This window comes from Triticum dicoccoides, chromosome 2B, assembly GCF_002162155.2.
Source record: "Triticum dicoccoides isolate Atlit2015 ecotype Zavitan chromosome 2B, WEW_v2.0, whole genome shotgun sequence".
In the NCBI taxonomy this organism is placed as follows: domain Eukaryota; kingdom Viridiplantae; phylum Streptophyta; class Magnoliopsida; order Poales; family Poaceae; genus Triticum; species Triticum dicoccoides.
Genome location: NC_041383.1, coordinates 825,425,875 through 825,449,414, shown reverse-complemented (window position 1 = coordinate 825,449,414; position 23,540 = coordinate 825,425,875). Strand labels below are relative to the sequence as shown.

Genomic DNA, 23,540 nt, shown 5'->3' with positions numbered 1-23,540 from the left:
AATTTCGAACAAGAGAGAAGTGAAGGCTGGACAGAAACAACTTCCTGCTGATGTTAGCAAGTTTTTTCAAAGTGTCACATATGTGCAATTACTGTGAACATCGAACATTTCTTTCAGGAAATATTAACAGATCATGATTCCATACGGACTTTTCTTTCCGGAGATATTAACAGATCATGATTGTATACGGACTAAGCATTGGAAGTAACAAGCAGAAACAAGATGGTTGTGTGCATCGATGATGTAGAGGCCGGGGGGTTTAACCTCCTTGTTGAAAAAATCAGTAAGTAAATCCAGGGTACTTTGAAGATGATAGTTTAAGTTGGATTGCTACTGCCTAATGCATCAGTTATTTCCAGTATATAGGGAATTTCGAACAAAATATAAGTAAAAGCTGGACGGGAAATAAGTGTAAGCACAAATACCTTGGCTGGTCATCTATCGGTCTGATCCACTTCCTTTAACTTTGGACATTCGTATATCTCAACCTTCTTTATGTTTGCAACTGCCTCTGCTCCACTAAATGAAACTAGGTCTGGACATTCCGAAATCTTCAGTTCCTCGTGTGATGCAAGATTACTGCTCCAAATGTCACCTGGAATGGATGTTATACTCTGGCACCCACCAATGCTCAGCGAGACTTAAAACAGCATGACTCATTCTTCTGTAGTTTAACAAGTTTGTTCTTTTCAGAGTGCCATCTGTATTGAACGACTGTAAACATTATTACTCTGGTTTTAGTAAATATATAACGAATCAAGACTAAAAAACCTGGCCAGGAAATAAGTGTTAGCACAAATACCTTTGGCGGAACAATCTTATTTTGGGCACTTGTATATCTGCTCCGCTTCCTCTAAGTTTGGGCACTCGTATATAAACACCATTCTTATTTTTCGAACTGCCTTTGCTCCACCAATTGAAACTAGGTTTGGACAATGCGTAATATATAATTCCTCAAGTGTTACAAGATTACCAAGCCAAATGTCACCTGGAATGGATGTTATGCCCTTGCATCCACCGATGCTCAGTGTGACAAGGGATGTGAGGTTCTGTAGGCAGCTGGGAACATATGGAGACATATCCCCGCATCTCCTGAAGATTAGACTTTGGAGAGATGATGGGATCATAAGCCCCCTTGGCCAGTTGAGACTTGGGCAATTAGAAACCACGAGATGTTTCAGATAAGGAAAACTCTCAAACCTTTCAACTGGAAGGGACACTAACTCCCTACAACGGTTGATTTCAATTTTCTCAATAGCAGGTAGATATTCTTGTGTTAAGAGGTCATCAAGGGTTGACAATTCTTCACAGAACTGAACTTGTAGGATAGTAAGGGATGGGAATGATCTAATGCTGCTAGTACCCATAGAAACGGAAAGGCTAGGGGAGCCTCCAATAGAGGTAACCGAGCTGCACCAAATTTCCATCCTCATTAGAGCTGGAAGACTCCACGTTTGTAGTTGTATGGACGTGGCAATGTGGCATTGACAATGAAAGGAGGTGAGGGAGCAGCAGTCAATATTGCAAAAGATACTAGAATGCAATAAATTGAGCTCCTTGAGGGACGGCGAAACCAATCTTTGGAGGCGCATGTTTGGACAATCAGCTATGCACAGTTCTTCAAGGAAATGAAAACCCCCAAAAATCTCAGTTGGTACAGATGCTAACATCTTGCAATCTTTAATTTTAATTTTCTTGATGCCAGGTACATAACTTGGTTGCAGAAAATCTTCTAGGCTTGATAATTTTTTGCACCCATCAATACATAGGTTTGTCAAGGACACGAAAGTACCAGTTGCAGGTAACTCGTTTAGCTTTATGCTCTTCAGTCCAACACAACCTTTAAAATCAAGAGATGTTAAGCCTGGCAAGTTTTGTGGTTGAAAACAGCTTGGGAGCAAGAAACCGACATAATTCTTGACATAGAGACGCTTGAGGCTGATAGGAGGTTGCAGGCCTTCAAGTACTTCTATATCATTGTTGGCTGAATCAATTGTTAGTTCGTTTACTTCAAATTTTTGTAAGCGGGTCAACTTATCAAAGTCAGCGGGTAAGCTCTGTAGCTTGCATTTCTTGGCATATAAAATCTGCATATTATATAGCCAACAGAAAGTTGAAGGAATCCTCTTCAAAGTACATGGTCTGGAGATTTCAAGGTACCGAAGATGCTTCCAATTACCGATACTATTTGGTAATTCATTTGTGAAGGCACAAGACATCACACGCGTACGTGTAAGTTTAGTACACCAGTGGTCCATTACAAAGCATGTTCTTCTCCCCAAATTAATCTTGCAAATTAGGGTGCGCAGCTTCGTGTACTTGCATAGTCTCAACAAGTTGGAATCATCAAATTCACTGCTAGGGAGTATGTATAGATGGCGAACATTCTGGGGAACTTTATCAAAGTCACTCTTATTTCGTAAGATGAAGCAGTCATGCTCTGAAACTTTTTGTGCCATGTCATGCAGCAAGTCATGGATTACATATCCACCATTAACCTTTTGAAAGAAGGACCGCGACACAAGGTCTTCAAAATACTGATAGCAAATATCTTGAATGGGAACATCACCTTGAGGCTCCACAAAGCCTTCTGCTACCCAAATTCCAGCTAAGCATGCCTTCTCAAATTTGTAATCTTTGGGATACACGGCGCAGAATGCAAAGCATTGTTTCAGATAGAATGGTAAATACATGTAGCTCAACCGAAGGGCAGGCAAAATCTCGGTTTCCTTTTGTTTCAACTCCCACAGTTCACTCTCAAGTATAGAACTCCAATGCGATGCTTGATGGTCCATGCTTAACATGCGCCCTAGAGTTTTAGCGGCCAAAGGAGAACCCTTCAATTTAGGGAGTATTCTTCTCCCAATACGCTCTAACTCAGGATCATTGCTAGAACCCTCATATCCAAACGCGCATAACTTGAAGAAATTCCAAAAGACATCGTCCTTTAGACCTTCAACTATAACAGGCTCCATTGTGTGCACGGCCTTGGTAACATTTGGACATCTAGTGGTGACTAACATCGCACTTCCCTCTTGGACACTTGTAAAAGGTGCACAAAACATTTCCCAACACCGCCCACTATCCTTCAAAGCATCATCCCACACATCATCAAGGACTATCAATAACCTTTTATTTTTCACGTGGTTAGAAAGAGCACGCTGAAGAGAATCCAAATTATCAATCTTTGCCTCATTACCATGCATGATTCTATGACCTCTTTACTTAACCTCTTCGCATTGAAGTCATTTGAGACACAAATCCAAATTATTAGCTCGAAGTGAGACTTCACTCGTTGATGGTTGCAGATATGTTGGGCCAAAGTAGTCTTTCCAACACCACCAATTCCAGCTACCACCAAAACAGGAAGACTCGATATTATCGGTTCACCATTAACATGGTTGCTTGATGATGTGCTTGTTGATGCATAGATTGAACTTGTTTCTCTCTTGCGTTTTGGATGCGTTGGTACATTAAGAGATCCCAATATCTGCTTCAGCTCGTTGCCACGACCAAATATCTTTGTTTCGTTTGACAACAAAGAGGTGGTCTCCGGCCTGACTAATTTTTCAAAGAGATGTGTAACTCCACGAAGCCCCATATTCTCCAACTGACTTGAAAGGTGATTCAACCTTGATTGAACATCATTCATTTTGTAGAAGTTGCCATGAATGACCTTATCAAGGAAGTCAATGAAAGGAGATTGGTTTGCATGGCCTTCAACTTGCACCTTCATCTCGTACCATCTGAACTCATCGATAAGGTCCTCAGCCTCAGACACGGCATCCTTGAGACTTGGAAGGAGCTTGGCCACACGCTCTTCATAGCTTTTCCACTCTGCTCCATTAATGAGGTCGTACATTGCAGGAAGAGTGTCGCAGAGTCGTTGTAGGTCACTCTGTAATCGCATTACATCATCCTGGAGACTTTGCTCCTGTGAGCCACTCCATCGGGAGCGCAGAGATGAAATGGCAGATTTTGCCGACTGAAACAAACTGACACACTCATTGATGGCACTAATGATCCCGATGGCAGACAAGCTCATGGTTGGAGGCCCCGCAAAAAAAAAAAGCTCATGGTTGGAGGAGTGGGAATCTGTCTTCGTCCTGTGAGCAAACAGTGGGCAGAATTAGGATTGTGGGTGTAATTTTTGCCCTCGGAATATACAACAAACCACGAAGAAATTATTTTTGCTGTCAGAATATACAACAAGCCACGGAGTAAATTTTGCAGTCAGAATATACAACAAGCCACGAAGAAATTATTTTTGCAGTCAGAATATACAACAAGCCACGAACAAGCTATCGCGCTCGGTAATTATTTTGTCCAGATCCGTGTTACCACCCATGAAATTAGTCTCAATGGATACATCAGCAGCAAATCAGGTTAGAGAAACATCATGAATGATCTGGCACTTATTTGCAAACATTTTGTGCTTTGACAAGAAATCATGTACGTGGAATGCATGTTATACTCAATATATCTGGATGTCGTGACGTGAAATATACACTCCATGTTGTAAATACCAAATTATCTTCTTCTGACTCCTCACACCTTCATAAGACAGAGCGTTCTGCTTGCCCACCCATACTTCTCCCTTCCCAGCCCCAGCTTACTGAAATTAGCCTCGGATTTTATTCTTTGAAAACTGGTGTGTCGAGAGCTAAAGTAGGTTGGTGGTTCAGAGCTAACATAGCTTGCTGAAATTTCCCTTGATTTTTCTTGTTTGAAAACTGGTTTGTTCAGAGCTAAGATATAAGTTGAACGCAGAAGAAGAAATGAAGAAAGTAAAGGTTCAAGCTGACCTGGATCGGTGCGGCTTGCCGTCGACGAGCGACTCCTTCAAATGCTCAGCAGCTGCAGCAGTAGCACCAGAAGGAGAGAAATCTTGGATGGGTTAGAATGTGAGGACGAGCCTAATTAGAATCTCCTCGAAAGTGTCAACCTTCACGTACATACAAATTGTGGGCGGAACCACCAACCACTGTGGCTTTGTTGGTTTCTCCTTGGCGAGAACGCGCAGGTGCTGTGTCATCATTGTATCCTACAATTTTGATGCTAGATGCTCCTTGTTGCATATACTTTCTTAAAATAAAGGAGTCTTTATCCCCCAAGTTGGACCCAGTCGTGAAAACGAATAAATCAAATACGGAACGAGACAAATACAAGTATATTGCATTCGTGAAAAGAAAACAAAGTACCCCCGGGAATAATGTCTTACGTGTTAAAAAAAAGTGAATTATGGAGTCCTAAAAAATGGCCATCTCATCTCGCCGGCAGCAATGAACCATTACTTTTTTTTTTGAAATGGAGGTATACCCCCGGCCTCTGCATCATGATGATGCATGCGGCCTTTTTATTAAAAATTCAGAAAGAGTCATCACAAAGGTCTTACAGCTCGCAAACGGAGCAAAATAAAGCACAAAGACAACCGGTATGGTGATAATAAGGACAAGCTCTCTAGACTCCTATCATGTTATGCGACCGACATCCGAACCGGTTGAATATAACCCGAGCCATCATCTCCCATTGGTTGCCCCCAGTAACCAAAGGCTCCCCGGAGTCCGTAGGAGTGAGTAAGGACCATGTACGGATCCAAACTGTAGCTCTGAAGATAACCTGCAAAAAATTTTGAGTTGTGTTGTCTATTAAAAATCATATCATTTCTGCAGTTCCATATAGCCCATAATAGCGCACATATTCCAATCCGAATATGAGCTGCCGTGATCTTTTCAACCCTAGCTAACCACGTCCCAAACAATGACGCAATATCTACTGGAGGATTGATATTAAAAGCTATATCAATCGTCCTCCAAAGTAACTTTGCAAGTGGGCATTCGATAAATAAATGTTGTATTGTCTCATCCTGAGTACAAAAACAACACCGTGAGTTACCTACCCATCTCCTCTTAAGTAAGTTGTCCTTTATGAGTATTACTTGCTTGTGGACAAACCACATGAAAATTTTGATCCGCAAAGGAACTTTAACCTTCCATATATGAAGGGACCTCGGGATGGGGCCAGAATTAATTAGATCCATATAAAAAGATTTCATCGTAAATATCCCATTTTTAGTTAACTTCCATTTTGTGGAGTCAGGCACACGGAGAGTCGAACTTCAATCAATCTCCGAATCAAGTGCATCCATGTTGTCCATCTCTCACCCACTAACGTACGTCTGAATTGGATGTTCAAGGGAATAGTCTGAAGGACGATACCTATGTAATCTCCCTTCCGTTGCACAATATTGTAAAGGGTAGGATATTGTAAGGCCAGTGGTGTCTCTCCTAGCCACGTATCCTCCCAAAATCTTGTTGACATCCCGTTGCCAATCAAGAATTTGACCCTACGAAAGAACATATCCTTTGTTCTCAAAAGTCCCTTCCAGAACGGTGAATCAGACGGTCTGATGGTAAGCCGGGCTAGCGTTTTCGAGTGCAAATACTTATTGCGCAGGATTTGAGCCCACATGCCCTCCGGCTCTGTCTCTAACATGTACAACCATTTGCTCATCAGGCATTTATTCTTAATCTCCAAGTTCTCAATACTGAAGCCCCCTTGGTCTTTAGGTCGACAAAGGATATCCCAGTGCGCGATATGGTATTTCCTCTTGGCCTCATCAGACTGCCAAAAGAAACGAGATCTAAAGAAATCAAGTCGCTTTCGGACTCCTTTCGGGATTTCGAAGAACGAAAGTAAAAACATTGGCATGCTAGTCAATACTGAGTTAATCAAAACTAGTCGACCTCCATAAGACATCAACTTGCCTTTCCAGCAGCTGAGTTTTTTTTCGATTTGTTCTTCAATACACTTCCATTCCTTATTGGATAATTTACGGTGATGAATCGGAATACCCAAGTAACTGAATGGTAAAGCACCTAATTCACATCCAAACAATTGTCTGTAGGTATGTTCCTCGTCTTTGGCTTTCCCAAAACAGAACACCTCACTCTTATGAAAATTAATTTTTAATCCAGACAATTGTTCGAATAAACATAAGATAAGTTTCATGTTACGTGCTTTAGCCATGTCATGTTCCATGAAAATGATAGTGTCATCAGCATATTGTAGAACGGACACCCCTCCATCAACCAGATGAGGAACTAGACCCTCTACATGGCCGTGTTGATTGGCCCTGCCAATAATGACGGCCAGCATATCTGCCACAATATTGAACAAAAGAGGTGACATGGAATCCCCTTGTCTCAACCCCTTATGCGTCTGGAAGTAGTGACCGATATCATCGTTCACCTTAATTCCGACACTACCTTTCTGGACTTGAGTATTGACCTGATGCCTCCAGGTTTCACTAAAACCCTTCATACGCATTGCCTGCTGAAGAAAAGGCCATTTGACTTTATCATAAGCCTTCTCAAAATCCACTTTTAAGATAACCCCATCTAGTTTCTTAGAGTGAATCTCATGAAGTGTTTCATGTAATACGACCACTCCTTCGAGTATGTGTCGTCCAGGCATGAAAGCTGTCTGACTAGGTTGAACCACTGAGTGAGCAATTTGTGTCAATCTATTGGTTCCTACCTTTGCGAAAATTTTAAAACTCACATTCAGCAGGCAAATGGGTCGGAATTGTTCTATCCGGACTGCCTCATTCTTCTTCGGTAATAACATTATCGTACCAAAGTTGAGGTGGAACAACTCCAAATGGCCCTCGAAAAAATCTTGAAACATAGGCATAAGATCATCTTTAATGATATGCCAACATTTCTTATAGAATTCAGCTGGAAACCCATCTGGTCCCAGTGCTTTATTCGGCTTCATTTGAGTTATGGCCAGATGAACTTCTTTTTCAGTAAACGGTGCAGAGAGAACATCGTTCTCCGCTGCCTGTAATTGAGGTATCTCATCAATTACAGACTCATCAAGAGACACCGTCGAAGGATTCGGAGGTCCAAAAAGTCCTTTATAATAGTTGGAAATATACGCTTTCAGATTTTCAAGCCCCACTATTGTTCCCTCATCTTGTTCAAGTTGAATGATCTTCTTCTTCCTATGTTTACCATTTGCAACCATATGGAAGAACTGTGTGTTGTCGTCCCCTTGGACAACCTTAAGCGTTTTCGCACGCAACGCCCACTTGAGTTCCTCCTCTCTCAAGAGAGCACGAAGGCCTTGTTCAGCCTCGGTCTTGGTTCGGTGCTCATTAGCGGAAAGAAGAGTGGTTTCAGCCTTTACATTTAGTGCCTCAATGAGCTGAGTTAGACGTTCTTTTTTTTGCTTATAAATCCCACTCTCATTCCTGGCCCATCCTCTCAGAAATTGTCAGAGGTGTCTAATCTTATTCTGCCATCTCTCGACATGGGTCCAATCAGTAACTGGCTTTGCCCATTCGCGTGCAATCATCTCCATAAATCCTTCGCGCTCAAACCAGCTTTGCTCGAAGGAGAAGATGTTTTTGTTTGCAACATGGGTAGCCTCACCCGAATCTAAAAAGCGTGGTGTATGATCTGAGATCCCTCTTTGCATCGCATGAACCGACACCAAAGGATACTTTTGTTCCCACTCCGAACTAGCAAGTACCCTATCCAGCTTTTCATAAGTCGGAATAGGTAACGAGTTGGCCCATGTAAACTGTCTACCGGTGAGCTCAATTTCTCTCAAATTGAGGCTCTCGATAATCATATTGAACATCATAGACCAACGACCATCGAAATTGTCATTATTCTTCTCTTCTCTTCTCCGAATGATATTAAAATCACCCCCGACTAGAAGTGGCAGATTTTCATCTCCACAAATCCGCACTAAGTCGGCAAGAAAATCGGGTTTAAATTCAGGTTGCGCTGCCCCATATACCGCAGCGAGAGACCATCGGAACCCATCCAATTTTGATCTCACCTTGAATTTAACTGAAAAGTCTCCCTGCACCACATTAAGCACCTCTAACGTCTCACATCATACTCCTAGTAAAATGCCGTCGGATCTTCCTCTAGGCGGTAGAATGTGCCAATCAAAATCTATACCACTGGAAAGGGTTTGAAGGAATTGGGATGTGAAATTATCTCATCCAGTTTCCAAAAGTGCAACAAAATCTAAGTGGTGCTCTAATGTTGCCTCTGCTAAGAATCTTTGTTTAGCCAAGTCTGCTAGACCTCTGCTATTCCAAAAGAGTCCTTTCATAAGTCATCATGAATTTTTTTTTCTTAAGTTTAACTCTGGCACTTCTGCGTACAGTCGAAGTAGGATAGATTTTCCGCTTCCAGGGACGTTTGGGATTCTCCTCAACACCCTGCGGGACGATAGAATCATCCAGACCAGACACTGCCTCCTCCATCAAGAGAGGCTCTACCGTGTCTGAGATCTCAACCTCCTCCTCATCTTCAGCCTCGACACTAGGCAGGAGATTATTACAGATATTTGCAAGATCATGTATTCCTAAATTATTCATTTCATTGTCATTCATAGGTTGGATAGAGGCAAGATTACGAATGATCTCAGAAGCTCTCTCCGCTTCCATGTCTAACAGATCATTAACGGATTTGACAACCTCGGTTTCATTTGATCCCACAGAAATGCCTAAGTCGTTTGCCTTATCAACAATATCATTCTCAGAGAAATGTAAAATTGAACAACTAATATCAAAGGACGTACCTGCAGAAGTCTCGGCATGGCGAAGCATGGTGGCCCTCTTGGCACGCGCTAGCTGCAGGTCGTCCGCGTCCAGCTGTCCGTGGATCCGGTTGCTGACACGCCTGCCAGCCGACACCGGATCCGCAATCCCGCCAAAAGCAATGAGCTCCTCTGTGGTCCTCTCGCAAAGGGTGTGGTCAGGACTCCCATGCCCCTCCCTTATCGTTGGTGAAGGAGGGTAGGGCGTGGTGGAGTGAAACTCCGCTGCGAGTGTCAAGGGGGAGGAGGACCGTGAAGACGCCTGCTCATTGATCCCGACCCCCTGACCGCCCGCCGGAACGGTCGACCCTCGGCCACCCTGCTCGGCACAATACTGCGCAGGGGTAACGACACGGGGCTCCTCCCCGCATCTCACCCCTGGCTCGCCACCGTGGATGGAGTGATCCTGTGGGGGGGTTATAGCACGGGACTCCTTCACGCACCTGACCCCCAACTCGACCGGAGACGTCGAAGAAAGAAGGACGCCATAGACCTCCTGTCCAAGCGCCCCTCCCGCTGACGAAAGGTCGAGCTCGCATGTCTGGGTGTGATGGGCATCCTGCCCATGGCCCCCACAATCTGCGGCCTCCCCAACAGAATCCACCATCGCGCCTGGAGTAGGCTCTGCGATCGTCACATTACCGACTAGGCGCGGCACTGGTGGAAACTCAAGCTCTGTCGGGTCATCTGCCTCGACCCTGGTGCTACATAACCTATTAGGAGCGGACCCCGGTGCAAATGAACCAAAGCGAAGCATGTTCATCGGAGTAGTGGACGGGGGCGCCTCTTTGGTAGAACTGGCTACCTTATCTGGACGTGTGGCCGGCCCTTTGTCCGACTCCGGCATAGTATCATCGGGCCCCTTATCCTAGTTCCCGGGTGCGCCGCCACCCTCGGTCGTATCCATGTCTTGTGTCGCATTTCCCTCCTCGGAAACTGCAGTATCCTCGATCTCAAGTTCTAGTACATAAGTGACTCGAGCATATGTCCATCTGACTATATCTGGTATATGCTCAATACTCGCAACACTGACCAAAAGCCTCGCAGCGTTATGTGCGCGTGTGAATGGCATGTCAACCTTTTCTGTCTTACCGATCAACACACCCAAGCTCCAAGCAACCAGAAAATGTTTTACCAATTTAGGTGGCACGCCATAGAAGCGAACCCACACCTTCTCCAAAGGTGTACCCTCAGGTTCCTCCTGCTTCCACTCGTCGAAAGCAATAACAATGTTTGTGCTCGTCACTCTGCATAAACCCCACTTAAGAAAATGCATCTGATCCTCTTTTGTGGGAAAATCAACCTTATAAGACTTACCTTCTAACTGCTCCAGTTGCCACTGATAATTACCCGGTACTAACTCACGTAGTTGTCTGACAATCTGAGCCTCGGTCAACTGTCCATTAGTAACTCTGATAACTGCCGGGAAGGAACTCTCAATCATCTGCGGTAGAGGATCGACCTCCGGTGTCTCAAAAAACATCAACTCTTTACAGCAGACCCAGAAAATGTTAATGTCAGGCTTAGGACCGGAGAGAAGAGGGCATTCCCCGGTCACATGTTGGGAGCGAAGACAATAATCACAAAGCTCATTCGTACACTCTGCCACGAAGTGACACTACTAGGGAAAAGCCTATACACAGAATCTTAAAAGCAACGCTCTTCAAAATACCACGCTACTGCTATTTAGCAGCAGCGCGTGTCGTCAAAACACGCTGCTGACAGGAAAATAGCAGTAGCGCGTCCACCGCATACAGCGCTACTGCTATAGTTGCCATGACCTCGCCCCCCCCCCCCGCTAGTTATAGCAGTAGCGCACTATACTAAACAACGCTACTGCTATTCAGATTAGCTGTAGCGCGTTTTGGCAAATGCGCTACAACTATCCCTACCTTATCCCCACGCGCATGACCGGCCCTCTCACTCACACTCTCACTCTCGCCCGCATAACCGTCGTCGTGCGTTGCCGCCGCCGCCGCCTTCGTCCGTCCGCCGCTGAGGTACTCCCCTCCTTCCGTCCCTCCTTCCTCCTCTCGCACATCCTCCCTCCGCTTGCGGCCGCCCCTCCCTCCTCCGCCTCCGCCCCTCCTCCCTCCGCCTGCGGCCGCCCCTCCTCCCTCCTTCGCCGGCAGCCCTCCTCCCATCGCCCTCGACCTCGCCGCCCCTAGCTACCTCTCCGTCGCCCCCCACCCCCTGCCACTAGTTAGTACTAGATTTAGTAGTAGTAGATGTTAATTTAGGGTTCATAGCTAGTACTAGATGTTGCTTAGTTAGTACTAGATTTTTAGTAGTAGTAGTGGTAGTTGAACTCCTTTAGTTGTAGTTGAACTAGTTTAGTAAGTAAATTAATAAACTAGTTGAATTAATAGAAATAATGTATTTTTAGTAAAATAATTAATATAACTAGTTGAACTACTTTATTTTTAGAAAGAACTAGTTTTTTTTCTATTTATAGTAAGTTTATATTTAGTAAGAACTAGTTGAATAAATAAAACTAGTTGAACATGTCATATTTGTTGTTATTTTTTAGTTTAAGCAATTATTCGGGATGTATTAGTGATAACTTATATGGTTTCAGGTGACCACCGTCGTCCCCGTCACCGACCCCCTCCGACATCCCCGCCGTCGTCCCAGTCACCGACCCCCTCCGACATCGAGGTGAGACCAACCAAATATCCTTGTATATCTTGTGTTGTTGCTCAAATAAGATATGTGGTTGCCCAAGTGGCCGTTCATGTTCAGTTTACATCTCCGAGTGGCCTATGTTTTGCCGGAGTGTTGATTAATTTCCGTTCCGGCAAATTTCAGGCGCTCGATATGTCCTTTTTTAACAAAGGTCATGCCCGATTTTGTCGTGAATTCTGGCATGACTTGTGCTAAAATATGTACAAGTTTAATCTTTGAATTATGATTGTAGGAAATGTCGTACTCGGACGACGACGGTCTCCCGGGGGAGTGTAGCTGGTGCCACGACGATCGAGGTATGTGCGATAGGTTCGTTCGGCTGGACGAAGATCGGCGCTTCAGCATTAAGCTCGAGGAGACCTTCGATTGTGAAACGGTACGCAACAACGACAAGTGTTTTTTTCGTAATTAAGCATGACTTCAACTATTTCAACGTCTAATTTTCATATTTTACAATTCGACTAGCTTATCACATGCCATGCAAGACGCTATGTCTTGGAGAGGATGGGTTTTGAAGACCATGAAAATTTTGAAACAAAGAAAATACACCTAAGGACCCATCATGATATGGATTTTGAAGTAAATCTGTGCAATGCTCAGAGCGTAACCCATTTTGGTTGCCAAAATTGGGAAGCACTTTGCAAAATGTATGGTTTTTATGAGGGTATGATTGTCACCATGGATCTTGGTGATCCTAACAGCAAGGAAGACAATATGGACATTTGGGTCCTTGTTGATATGCTTCCGATTGTACCGCTATGTGAGTTTCTCAAACATAGTTATTAACTAATTTATATTGTTTATTTCAAAATAGTTGATAGCTTATTTCCATTGACAACTTATTTTGATTCTTCAAAGACTGTGCGGAAGATGGTAGATAAAACCCACTACACCGATGGCACCGAATTAACGTATAAGGAGAAAAATCATCTGATCGCATTTTGTACTCCTCTTGAGAATTACAATGACTATTATCGAACTCCTCCAAATTATGGTGAATACGTGCCACTAGTGCATGTGTTGAACCACGATAACTTCTCTGGAGATACCCTGGTAAGATTTTTTACTATTACGACATCCGTGCATCTTTTGCATACTTCTAAAACTAGTACATCATTGCTAACTACAAAGTTATTATTATGTTTTTCAACAGAAACTCCCGATGGATTGTGTGCCTCATCTGATGTCTCTGCATGGTCGCCTCTCAGTTCTGAACATACTGCCAGGTAAATCTACGGAGCTCACCTATGCATATCGGATTTCTAAAACCCGTGAACACATGATCATCAAAGAATGGAAGAAATGTATGGACATTCGCAAGGAGGTTCTTGGAAGTAACATTGAGCGAAAGGCAAGAATTGGAGATAGGCTAATCTCCATTCTCCATAATGGAGAGTCAGGGGCTATCTCGTTTTTTGCTATTTTACCTTAGAAAATGTAGTAGGTCTTAATCGAATGTAATAGGTCCTATGAGGTACAATATGTTTATTATGTGGTAATGTGTTAGAGTTGATAATGATGATATTGAGGAGGTGTTATGTGATGTCAATGATGAAAACGATGATCTTGAGGAGGTGTTATATGACAATGATGTATTATGATGATAAGTTGTTAATGATATGATGATGATGATGATATTATTATATCATGGGGTGAAAGAACCGCGGATTAGTTTCAAGTGGATGGACATCCACTTGAAACTAGTCCACGATTTTTTCACCCCACGATGTAATAACTCATTATGATGTAAAAACAATCTCTAAATTCCTGTTGTATGAAAACTTGTGTAAAGGTGTATGAATACAACATGAAATAGAAAAGAAATAAAATACTAAATAATAGTAGTAGCGCGGGAGAGGAGAAGCGCTACTACTAATTACCAGTAGCAATTTTCTGTAGAAGCGCTCCTACTTAGTCAATTTAGCAGTAGCGTGGGTCCAGACGCGCTATTGCTAAGCATTAGCTGTAGCGCCTTATCAGTAGCGCTCCTCCCCGCGCTACTGATAGACCCAAAATCCGCGCTACTGCTAGGCTTTTCCCTGGTAGTGTGACCCGGTTCACAACATCTATAGCAAGGCAACTTTTTCTTCTTAATTGCCCACTTAGAGAGCTTTTCGCCCTCCGCTTTTTCCGGTCCTTTATCAGACGTACCGTCCCTAGATTTGGCACCTCCAGTAGACACCGGAACATGCACTGCTGCCAAAGCCCGAACCGCGTCCACTGCTGCCGCGGGTAACTTGGATGGGTCTCCCTCCCCCTCAGCTGAATGCTCGAGCACCTCCTCCGAGGCCAAATCTACAGCAGGTGGCGGTGGTGGTGGATAATGTCTAGGCGGGGGTGGTTGTCTCCCTCTCCCCCCGTGACGGTAGCCACCACGGAAACGATCCCTGGGTCCGGAAACACCTTCCACAAAAATACCGGGTGGACCTTGAAAATGTCCAGTGTCCTCAGCATTGTACCGGTTGTAACCACGGCTGCCACCGGATGAAGATCCACGGTGCAGTCCCTCACCATAAGCATCATATCCGTCATCTCCCCACTGACCGTAACGGTTGTAATTCCAACCATCTCTGCTAAAACCAGAGTAACCATCACGCCCTTGCACGCCGCGACCCCTTCCCAGGGCAAGCGCCTTGGCTGCAGGTGGCTGCGCCACTTCCTCCGGCTGCCGCGCGTTGGTTTTGGCCGCGTGGGTCGTCGGAAGTGCACATGAAGCAGCAGCCCCCCCTCGCGCGGACGCATGGGCGCCCCGACCAGTCCCGGCTCGGGGTTGCACTCCCGTTGCCCCGGTCCCCGCTGCCACCCGCGTTGGAGGGAGCAGACCGCCTCGTCCACCCCCACCGGCCGGCGTGGCACCACGGCCAGCACCACCAGCCCCAGCGACTGGCGACGCCTCCTGACCGGCCGCTCCCGACTTGGCGTCAATTGCCGGCAGAGCGCCGCGACCAACTCCGGCAGAGGACGAGGCCGCAGCGGTGGTAGGTGGCCCTCGCTTGGACGGCGACAGACCACGACCCGCCATCCCGCCGGCGGTTGAGATCCTCCTCGCCCGCCCTGTCCCGAGCAAAGGAAAGCCAGAACAAGAAAACCTAGACTCGATCGTAGGCAGAACTGTCTGCGGCGATACATGCACGTATGTCCGCACCGGGCTGCGCGAGGCTTGGGCCTCTGGTTGGGCCTCGCCCGCACCAGGAGAATCCACGACCGTCGCAACATCCAAACCCGCATTCAGCTCAGGTCCACAGCCCAATAACACATTCAAACGAGCCCGTCTGGCTGCTCGAACATCGTTCGCCGATCTCGCCACCGGCAATCCTGGCGGCGGCGGTGGCCGGCAAAAATTGCCTTTCTTCTTCTTCCTTGTGACACGAGTCCAATTTTCCGGCAAAAAATCATACAAAGTTACCGGGTCTCTCTTTACCTTGGGAAGCGGCCCGATCCACGGCTTCATGGTCGCCTTGGAAGTCACAGCTTTTGAACGGCGCCGATCACCTGTACTCGTGGAGACCGGCAATGGGTCGGCATCCGGTGAGGCCAACTGCATTCCGGTGACTGCGTTGACGATGGGGATGTGGCACTCCTCCTGATCTTCGTCATCACTCTCCAAAAGCGCCCAAAAACGTCCACCCAGTCTCGCACGGATCACCGGTTCCGTCAAATCGATCATCACCGGTGTCTTCGAACGTAAATCCAACTGCACGCAATCGCCAACAACGACATCATAAACATCAAGTTTGAATTTAGAACCTACCTCAATCATGTCGCCGTTCGATAGATAGTCGCCGGCGAGTATGTCATTCTCCAGATCGAGAAGAACCAGCCACCGCGAATGCGATGTGAATCGAAGCCTCCCTTCGATCCAGATGTCTGAATCAGCATCGTCGGAGAAGATCACCTGCCATTGAGACCACGATCTACCCTCCTGTCCGATCTCACCGCGCGGCTGATCCCCATGGTCACCGCCCGATCTCGTCGCCCCCCCTTTTCCTCCGAATGGCACCGCGAGGGACTTGGGAGATCGCGAACGGATCAGATGGGGCTCCTTCGCGCCTCCGGACGGAGAAGATCCAGACGCCGGCGGCGGTAATCCAAGCCCCTCGGGCGGCCTTGTCTCCGCCTCCACCATCGGCCTGCTAGACTTAAGTTGGAGAAGAGCCCAAGCCATCGCCGTCGTCGTCGTCATAGCAGAGAGGCCAGCAGAGACGCTCGAGTAGCGTTAGCCCTAGTTGTGCTCTCCCCGACCTGATCTCCGCGAGGCATCCAAAGAGCGTACATCCAATGAACCATTACATAAACTGAACTGTTAATCTGTCGCAGCTTGAAATGCAGAAAAGGAAATAAGCTGCAAACCAAACTGTTCTCTCTAGTTACTAAAACCTCAGCTAGTAAAAGAAGCAGAAGATGCTGTGCTCCAGCATCAGCACAAACCGCCAAGCTTGATTCCTTTCAGTGACCAAGGGAATCAGATGTCAGGCCGGCTTCTGGCCGCTCAAGAAAATGCTTACCAAGGCGAAACGACACCATCGATTTGGCGAGAACACCCAGTTGATGAGTCACAACAATTTTTGAAGAGGCTTGACAAACCCTCCGCTGCCAACCAAAACGAATACAATGAAGTCCCTCTTGGTTGAAACGAAAAACAGACGACGGTCAAGCCTTTTCAAAGAAATCGACGAAGTTCCTCTTCTGCAAAGGCTCCGTACTGGACAAATACCAACTCTCTACCATTAACACACCCGGAAATGAGATCAGCCGAGAATGGAAGCCGTGCCTGAAATCAAAGAAACATACATATAAATATAGTGATCATGTTTGTTTGTTGGGATAAAAAAGTGGTGGAAGACCTTCTTTCCAAGAAAGACCTGAATACATATAGATATAGTTTCTGTAAAGTCATCTACTCCTGCTTGTACCAAGAAAGACCTGATTTCCCATCTTCATTCATCCTCAGGCTGTGCCTCGTGAGTTACTACTTTTATTTAGTTGTTGGTTGAATCTCAAAGTCAATGGGACCATGTGATGTTTAAGCACAATGAATCAACGACAATGCAGAGGACTTAATCTTGTCTATCGACCTTGTAACGGACTCCAGCGCTTTCACCGACTTCAGCGTGGCCTCCTGCAGCTGGGCGTGCTTGAGCTGCAGCACTCTCTTCTCCTCCGCCTGCAGCAGCTGAGCGCGCTTGAGTTCCTCCTCCTCCAGTACATGGTCTCCTCCAGCAGCAGCCGGGCACGCTTGAGCTCCTCTTGCCGTACTCTGTTCTCCTCCCGTGGTTGAGCCGCTCCTCCTGCAGCTTGAGCTCCAACAACAACATCCTGTCCATGCAACATGGCCGGTTAGCCCCAACAACCCCAGGGAATCACACACACACATATATACAGGCCATGCACAGGTACAAATTGTTTGTTGTAACAAATATGCCTGCCACTATTGTTGATAAGCATTCAAGAGGGAAGAAATTGATGGCTGCATGTGAGTACCAAAGAAATGGATAGCAATATATATAGCATATTAGTATGCTACTGATGGCTGTGCAAATGACAGTTCCCAAAGTGATTGACCTATTCATCTTATGAAACCCGATTGCTGCAAAATTGACTTAGCATGAAAATGTAACCAACCACAACGATTGGTCGAGTATTTTATATAGGATCAGCAATCCAGGTGCGATCCGCTGGTCAATATTGCTGGACCACATCATCTCACCTCATGTCTAGATCGATCCCTATACTAGTCGTCCCCATTTTTCCTACACAGAGTGGGGGCAAATAAATAATAATGCAGATGCTAACTAAACAAACTCACCCACATAAGTAAATCATCACCTCAAACAGAATCAATATCTCCAAACGCCATCGTCAGGTTGAGCTGTGGTGTTTCAACAGTACTATTTTTTGTTCACATATTTGGCCTAACAGGAAAATTACACATTTGCTATGACAAAGATCATCCTATACTACAGAGGTGTATCTATGAGTATAGGATGGCAATCAAGCAGTTTGGTGTCCACGAGGAATTGACCTTGGTACCAAAAAGGCTGCAAAACTAGGTGGTCGGCGGCACATTGCAGATTAACGTACTACTAGTTGTTATTCAATGGCCTCTCAAGCATGGGGCCGGTGGAGCTGAGAACAGAATCCCCTCCCCTCCCCTCCCTCGCGCTGCCCTCCCCAGGGCGGCTCGAGGGCGCCTAGGGTTTCCCGGCGCCGCCCCTCTCCATCCTCCCTCCCTCCCTTGCCGTCACCCGAGGCGGGCACCGGGCAGCGCCTGTGCGGCGGCCGATGAAGGTGGCGGCGAGGTCTCCGTCGCTTCTCTCTCGAGAAGGACTCCGGATCCAGGGCGGCGGCCTTGGCGGCGAGGCGGCGCCGTCTCCGGCTGGCGGCGTGCGCGGGTGGTGCGGGCCGGCTTCCTCGGCTGCTTGGGCGGCGAGGAGCAGGCGGATTGCGGCCGTGGGGCGGCGAGGTCATCCTCCCTCCGCTCCAGATCTAAAGGTCCGGCTCTCCTCTCCCCTCTCTGCTCTCTGCCTCCGCTGGCTTGGTCGATTTGGGGCCTCTGGCCGCTGGATCCGGTGCCGGCGGGGTGCACCCCAAACTGGTGGTGTGGGTCGAGCCCGGGGGAAACCCCTGTTTGGTCTTCTCCAGCACGGCGGCGGCGGCGCCTTTTGGCGTCGTTCTACTCCCTGGAGTCGCCGTTGTGGGCTCCTCTCCACACCCCGGCCAAGGCTCCCGGGCGAAAGCTCGAATCCCTGTTGGATGGGCGGCGGCGGCGCCAGGTGCGTCGTGCCCTTCTTGGAGGCGCCGCCTAGGGAAGATTGGCGCTTTGGGGTTGCGTGCAGCAGCTGGTAGGTGGGCGGCTGGTGTCCATCGAGTCCCTGTGGCTCGGTAGCTCCTTCACTCCGACAACTCTTCCGGCGGCTTACCCTCTACGATTGGCCGCCTTCGGTGTCTGCGGCGTTGCTGTTGTGTGTGCTCCGACCTGTGGTCGTGCTCCGTGGCGGGCCCAGTCTCGAGACCAACCTTTGCTCAAGCTCTCGGGTGAGCGTCTCTTCATTCGACGGTGCGGCGCCTTCGAGCCTAGGCGAGGGGAAGGGATCCCTTTCGATGTTAGAGAGGGCAAGTGTTTGGATCATCTCATCTGCTGGTTTCCTCCCTGTGTTCGATTCCTTGCCGGTGCTCCTCGAGGCTGCACTTGTAGCCATATTGGTGCCTTGTGGTAGTGGGGCTTATCCTCAACTAGCAGTTCTTCATAGTTCATCTTCTGTTTGCTGGTTGTTGGAGTAGCGTTGTAAGCTGTTCTTGCAGCCCCTTTGTATCGTTTGGCCGATGTGGTGTGGTGTTCTTGTTTCTTGTATTCCTGGCCGGTTGATGGCTTTGTTAATTCAAAGCCGGGCTCTTCTTGAGCCTTCGTTCTAAAAAAGCATGGGGCCGGTGCAAGAAAGGTCAATGAATATACAAGGTTCAGATCAATATACAGGTCAACCAAATTTTAAGTATTGAGCAGTAAGGTGTGCTGATGCACATCATGGTTAGAAAAATAATTAATCTCCATGAATGGACAGTGCAAAATTTCAAGTATTGCACAGCCATTCCGTCTCCATCACCATATATAGACATACAAGAAATTTCTTCTCACCTTGCAAACTGCGGCGAGAGATGAGGGGCTTCAGTTTCAGTTTCAGTTTCACGCGGAGAAGGCTGGACGACGCCGGCGACGGATGCTCCGGTGGAGATGGGGGAGGACGAGCGGGACATGAGGACGGAGAAAGCGTGCCGGCGGCGGCCGGAGAGCAGGCGTGGCGGCGGATGTAGGAATTGTGCCAGAGGTTTCTCTTGGGGGTGGAACGAGAACAGAAGAAGCGGTAGGCTCAACCCAGTAGACCCACTCAGCCAGCCCAACTACACACCCACTGAGCCAGCCCAACTCCACACTAGTCCACACAATCAAATCATCTATCCTCTTTTTCAAAAAAAAAAAATCATCTATCCTCTAGTAGACTAAAAAACAAAAACAAAAAATTCTATCCTCTAGTGGATTCTCAAAAAAAAAAAACTATCCTCTAGTAATCCTCCAAAAAAAATCCTCTAGTTTCTCAAAAAAGAAAAAAAAATCCATACATACCTCTTCCCCTAAACAATAATCCATACATACCCTCTTTAATTTCCAACTTCCTTTCTCACCTTCCCAGATCATTTTTATTCGGAAAAACTAACGCCCACACGTGTGGGCGTTTACAGATCACCCACACGCTTTCATCACCACACATTTTACTACGCATGAATAGATGACATCAACATGTTTTTTTGGTTTTCGGCTTAAAAATGTTTTATCTCCTAATTAAAAAGTGAATTAAAAATCCATTTTCATCATTAAATCCGTCTTGACGAGAGCTTCAAAACTAGACCCCATGTTGATATGTTTTGAAGAAAAAAAATTTTGCCCAGAAGTTGCCATGATGTTTACGCTATAGTCGCCATAGTGCTTAAACTAAAGTTGCCATGTGGCAATTTTAGTTGGTAGATCATGGCAATTTTAGTTTTTTGATGATGGCAATTCTAGTACATTAACCATGAAAATATTTTTTGCATGAACCATGGCAATTTTAAGTGCATGTATCATGGCAATTTTAGTTTATGGTGCATGACAAGTCTAGTTTCTTATTTCCTGTTTTATAATATGTTAAAATTTATTTTTAAATGTAAAAAAATAGCTGAAACATATCATGGCAACTTCAGTATAAATATCATGGCAATTCATGTGCAATAGATATGGCAACTTTTAACCCAAAAAAAATTCGTCGAAATATATCGATATGAGATCTAGTTTCGAAGATCTCGTCGCGAGGGATTTAATGGTGAAAACGGATCTTCAATCGGATTTTTTATTTAAGAGATAAAACATTTTAAAAACTGAAAATCCAAAAAGATTTCCACATGCATGCATGACATGGCGTAGTCTGTGTGTTATATGACGTGTGGGCGGGTTTGGCTCCCACGACATGTGTGGGCGTTAGCGTTGTCTTTTTTATTTCAGTTTTGCTAGAACTCATCTAGATGAGATATAATTTGATCCCATTTACCCTTTATAGCCATTGGATGTGATGCTATAAGATGCATGTGTGTTGACATGCATTGTGTCTGTTTTTGTTTTCAAAGTGAATGAGACCAAATTATATCTCATCTAGATGAGTTCTAGGTACTTCCTTTTTATTTACCTACTTATATATGTATATCCTATGCATATGGCTAACCTTCTTTTTGGCGGTTGCACCTGGATGTCACCAATGTTCAATGTTGCCGTCTTACATTGCAAGTTTGGGGTGTGAAGGAGACTTGACCTTGCTCGGTGGTATCAACGGACAAAGAGTAGGCCCGTATGATAACTCTTAGGGATCTTTGCGGATCTATAGAAACAACATGCCTCACAGATCAAAGTAACCTTCTATGTCTATTTCATGTCATGTTACTTGAAGCCCACAATCAAGCAACACAATTTCAGATGGATATGTTGTCGCACTAATCTTTGACCAGACACAACTCTGTTTCCTTATCTTGGATCCATCACCGTCGACCAACATTGCACTGTCATTCCCCTAGGGTTCCATCCGAACGCGACTGAAATCAACAAGGAAGTGCTTCATGTTGACGGACACGCCCAACGATTCTTGGTGGTCTTGGTAGTGGCAGATGGTGAACACAAACAACAAAGACGAGTGTTTCACCTGTGTTTACTGGTCGGGGACTGGCGTATGGGGGTAATGTCATCTGAAAACCCATTACGTCCGAGGTTCCGAACATCCTTCCTAGTGGAGTTTCCACGGATCCTATAGTGCTTGTTGGGGGTCCCTTTCACTGATACGCCTCAAAAATATCTATCATTATTTAGAATTAAACTCTATTATGTTATCAATTTTATATACTTTTTACTGTAATTTATAATGTTTTTGTGGACTAACTTATTAATTTCGTTTTTTGCATGGTAATACGTGTCTCATTCATATCATAAGGATTAAAATACAAGTCACGTAATGACCGACATGACAAAACTAAAAAGATAGCATAACATCTTTGAGCTTGACACCAACGCCCGCCACCTGCCTCCGGCACCACCACAGCAGCCACCAAAAAAAAGAATGACGGATCACCTCCTCACCCGAGCTCGACGTGGCTCCATCGCTGATATGCAGCTTCGCGGACCTCCAAGGTGGCTCACCAAAAGTGAAGCCCTTGCCATTGAACGAATCAGACCGGAGCAACACCCCGGACATGCCATCGAACTCCAGATCTGGCACCCCACCACGACTAAGACGCCGAAGGAGGAAGCCCTGCCATCCATGAACCACAACCCGAGCACACGTTCCGTCTTCTAGCTGTCGTGGATGCAGACTACAATCTGCATCCGCTCCTGGACTACCTCCCAAGCTCTGCGCCGACACCGGAGCAACAGCGGAGCCCGAAGACACATGTCCACCACGAGGATGTCGTCTCCGCCACGTCATCCTTGCTTGAACAGACTGGTTTCCAAATCCATCACCAACCATTGGACCGATCGCCTCATTGGGAAAGGATATGAAGAATCTTTATTTAGCGCCGCCATCACCACCGCCGAAGGCGAGACGATGAACAACCTAAAAATCTAGACTACGTAGGCCTAAACCGATCCACACGCGTGGATCCGGCGACCCCCCTCACCACTGACGACCGAGGTCGCCGGCAGATGGGAGCCGCCGAAGGGACGGCGGTGGAGGAACTCCCCTGGCGGCGGGCTCAAGAGATCACTTTTCCTTTCTTCGAACCGAAGAAAGAAAACTCTTGTCATATAACTTGTTAATTTAGTGTCCAGTGTTAGTTCATGTTTGCTGATTGTTTTTGGTTTCACAGAAAATCAATATCTACGGAGGTCAAAAAAGTAAATGTGATTTGTTTCAAAACTTTACTAAAGTTGATTTGGTAATGAAGTTTCTGTTAAAAGTTAATGCTATCGTATTATTCGTGAACGGATGGAGTACTTGTTTGTCTGGATATTAAGGTGGTGACCGACAGGCGAATCCGTGTCTTTCAGATGGTTTTTGTGTTGCTATGGTGCATCCTAACACTGGTGAATGGAGAAACAAGTTCAGTACCAACCATGCTTAAAGGTGGGCTGGTAACATGATTACAGACTTACTAGTTCTTGAATTTCCAACCGTAGCCTTAGCATGGAGATTTTTTCTTAGTCTGTATATCCAGGCGAA

The 23,540-nt window shown here is 46.1% G+C and overlaps 1 protein-coding gene and 1 pseudogene across 1 annotated transcript; both read right to left on the bottom strand.

Annotated features, from left to right (window-relative positions):
• Window positions 1-434: 434 nt before the first annotated feature.
• Window positions 435-4,045, bottom strand: LOC119361612 (annotated as a pseudogene).
• A 13,172-nt stretch (window positions 4,046-17,217) lies between these two features.
• On the bottom strand, window positions 17,218-20,084 carry LOC119266118. The gene is made up of 2 exons (XM_037547756.1): window positions 19,943-20,084; window positions 17,218-17,625 (listed from the first exon to the last, which is right to left on the bottom strand). The coding sequence occupies exons 1-2, from the start codon at window positions 20,059-20,061 to the stop codon at window positions 17,367-17,369; spliced, it is 378 nt and encodes a 125-aa protein (XP_037403653.1). The 5' UTR covers window positions 20,062-20,084; the 3' UTR covers window positions 17,218-17,366.
• Between the last annotated feature and the right edge of the window lie 3,456 nt (window positions 20,085-23,540).

Excerpts from the sequence above, each read along its gene's own strand:
- LOC119266118 (XM_037547756.1), bottom strand. The coding sequence starts at position 20,061 with ATGTCCCGCTCGTCCTCCCCCATCTCCACCGGAGCATCCGTCGCCGGC. Across the intron at positions 17,626-19,942 it reads CTCTCGCCGCAGTTTGCAAG|GATGTTGTTGTTGGAGCTCA; the intron begins GTGAGAAGAAAT and ends TTGCATGGACAG.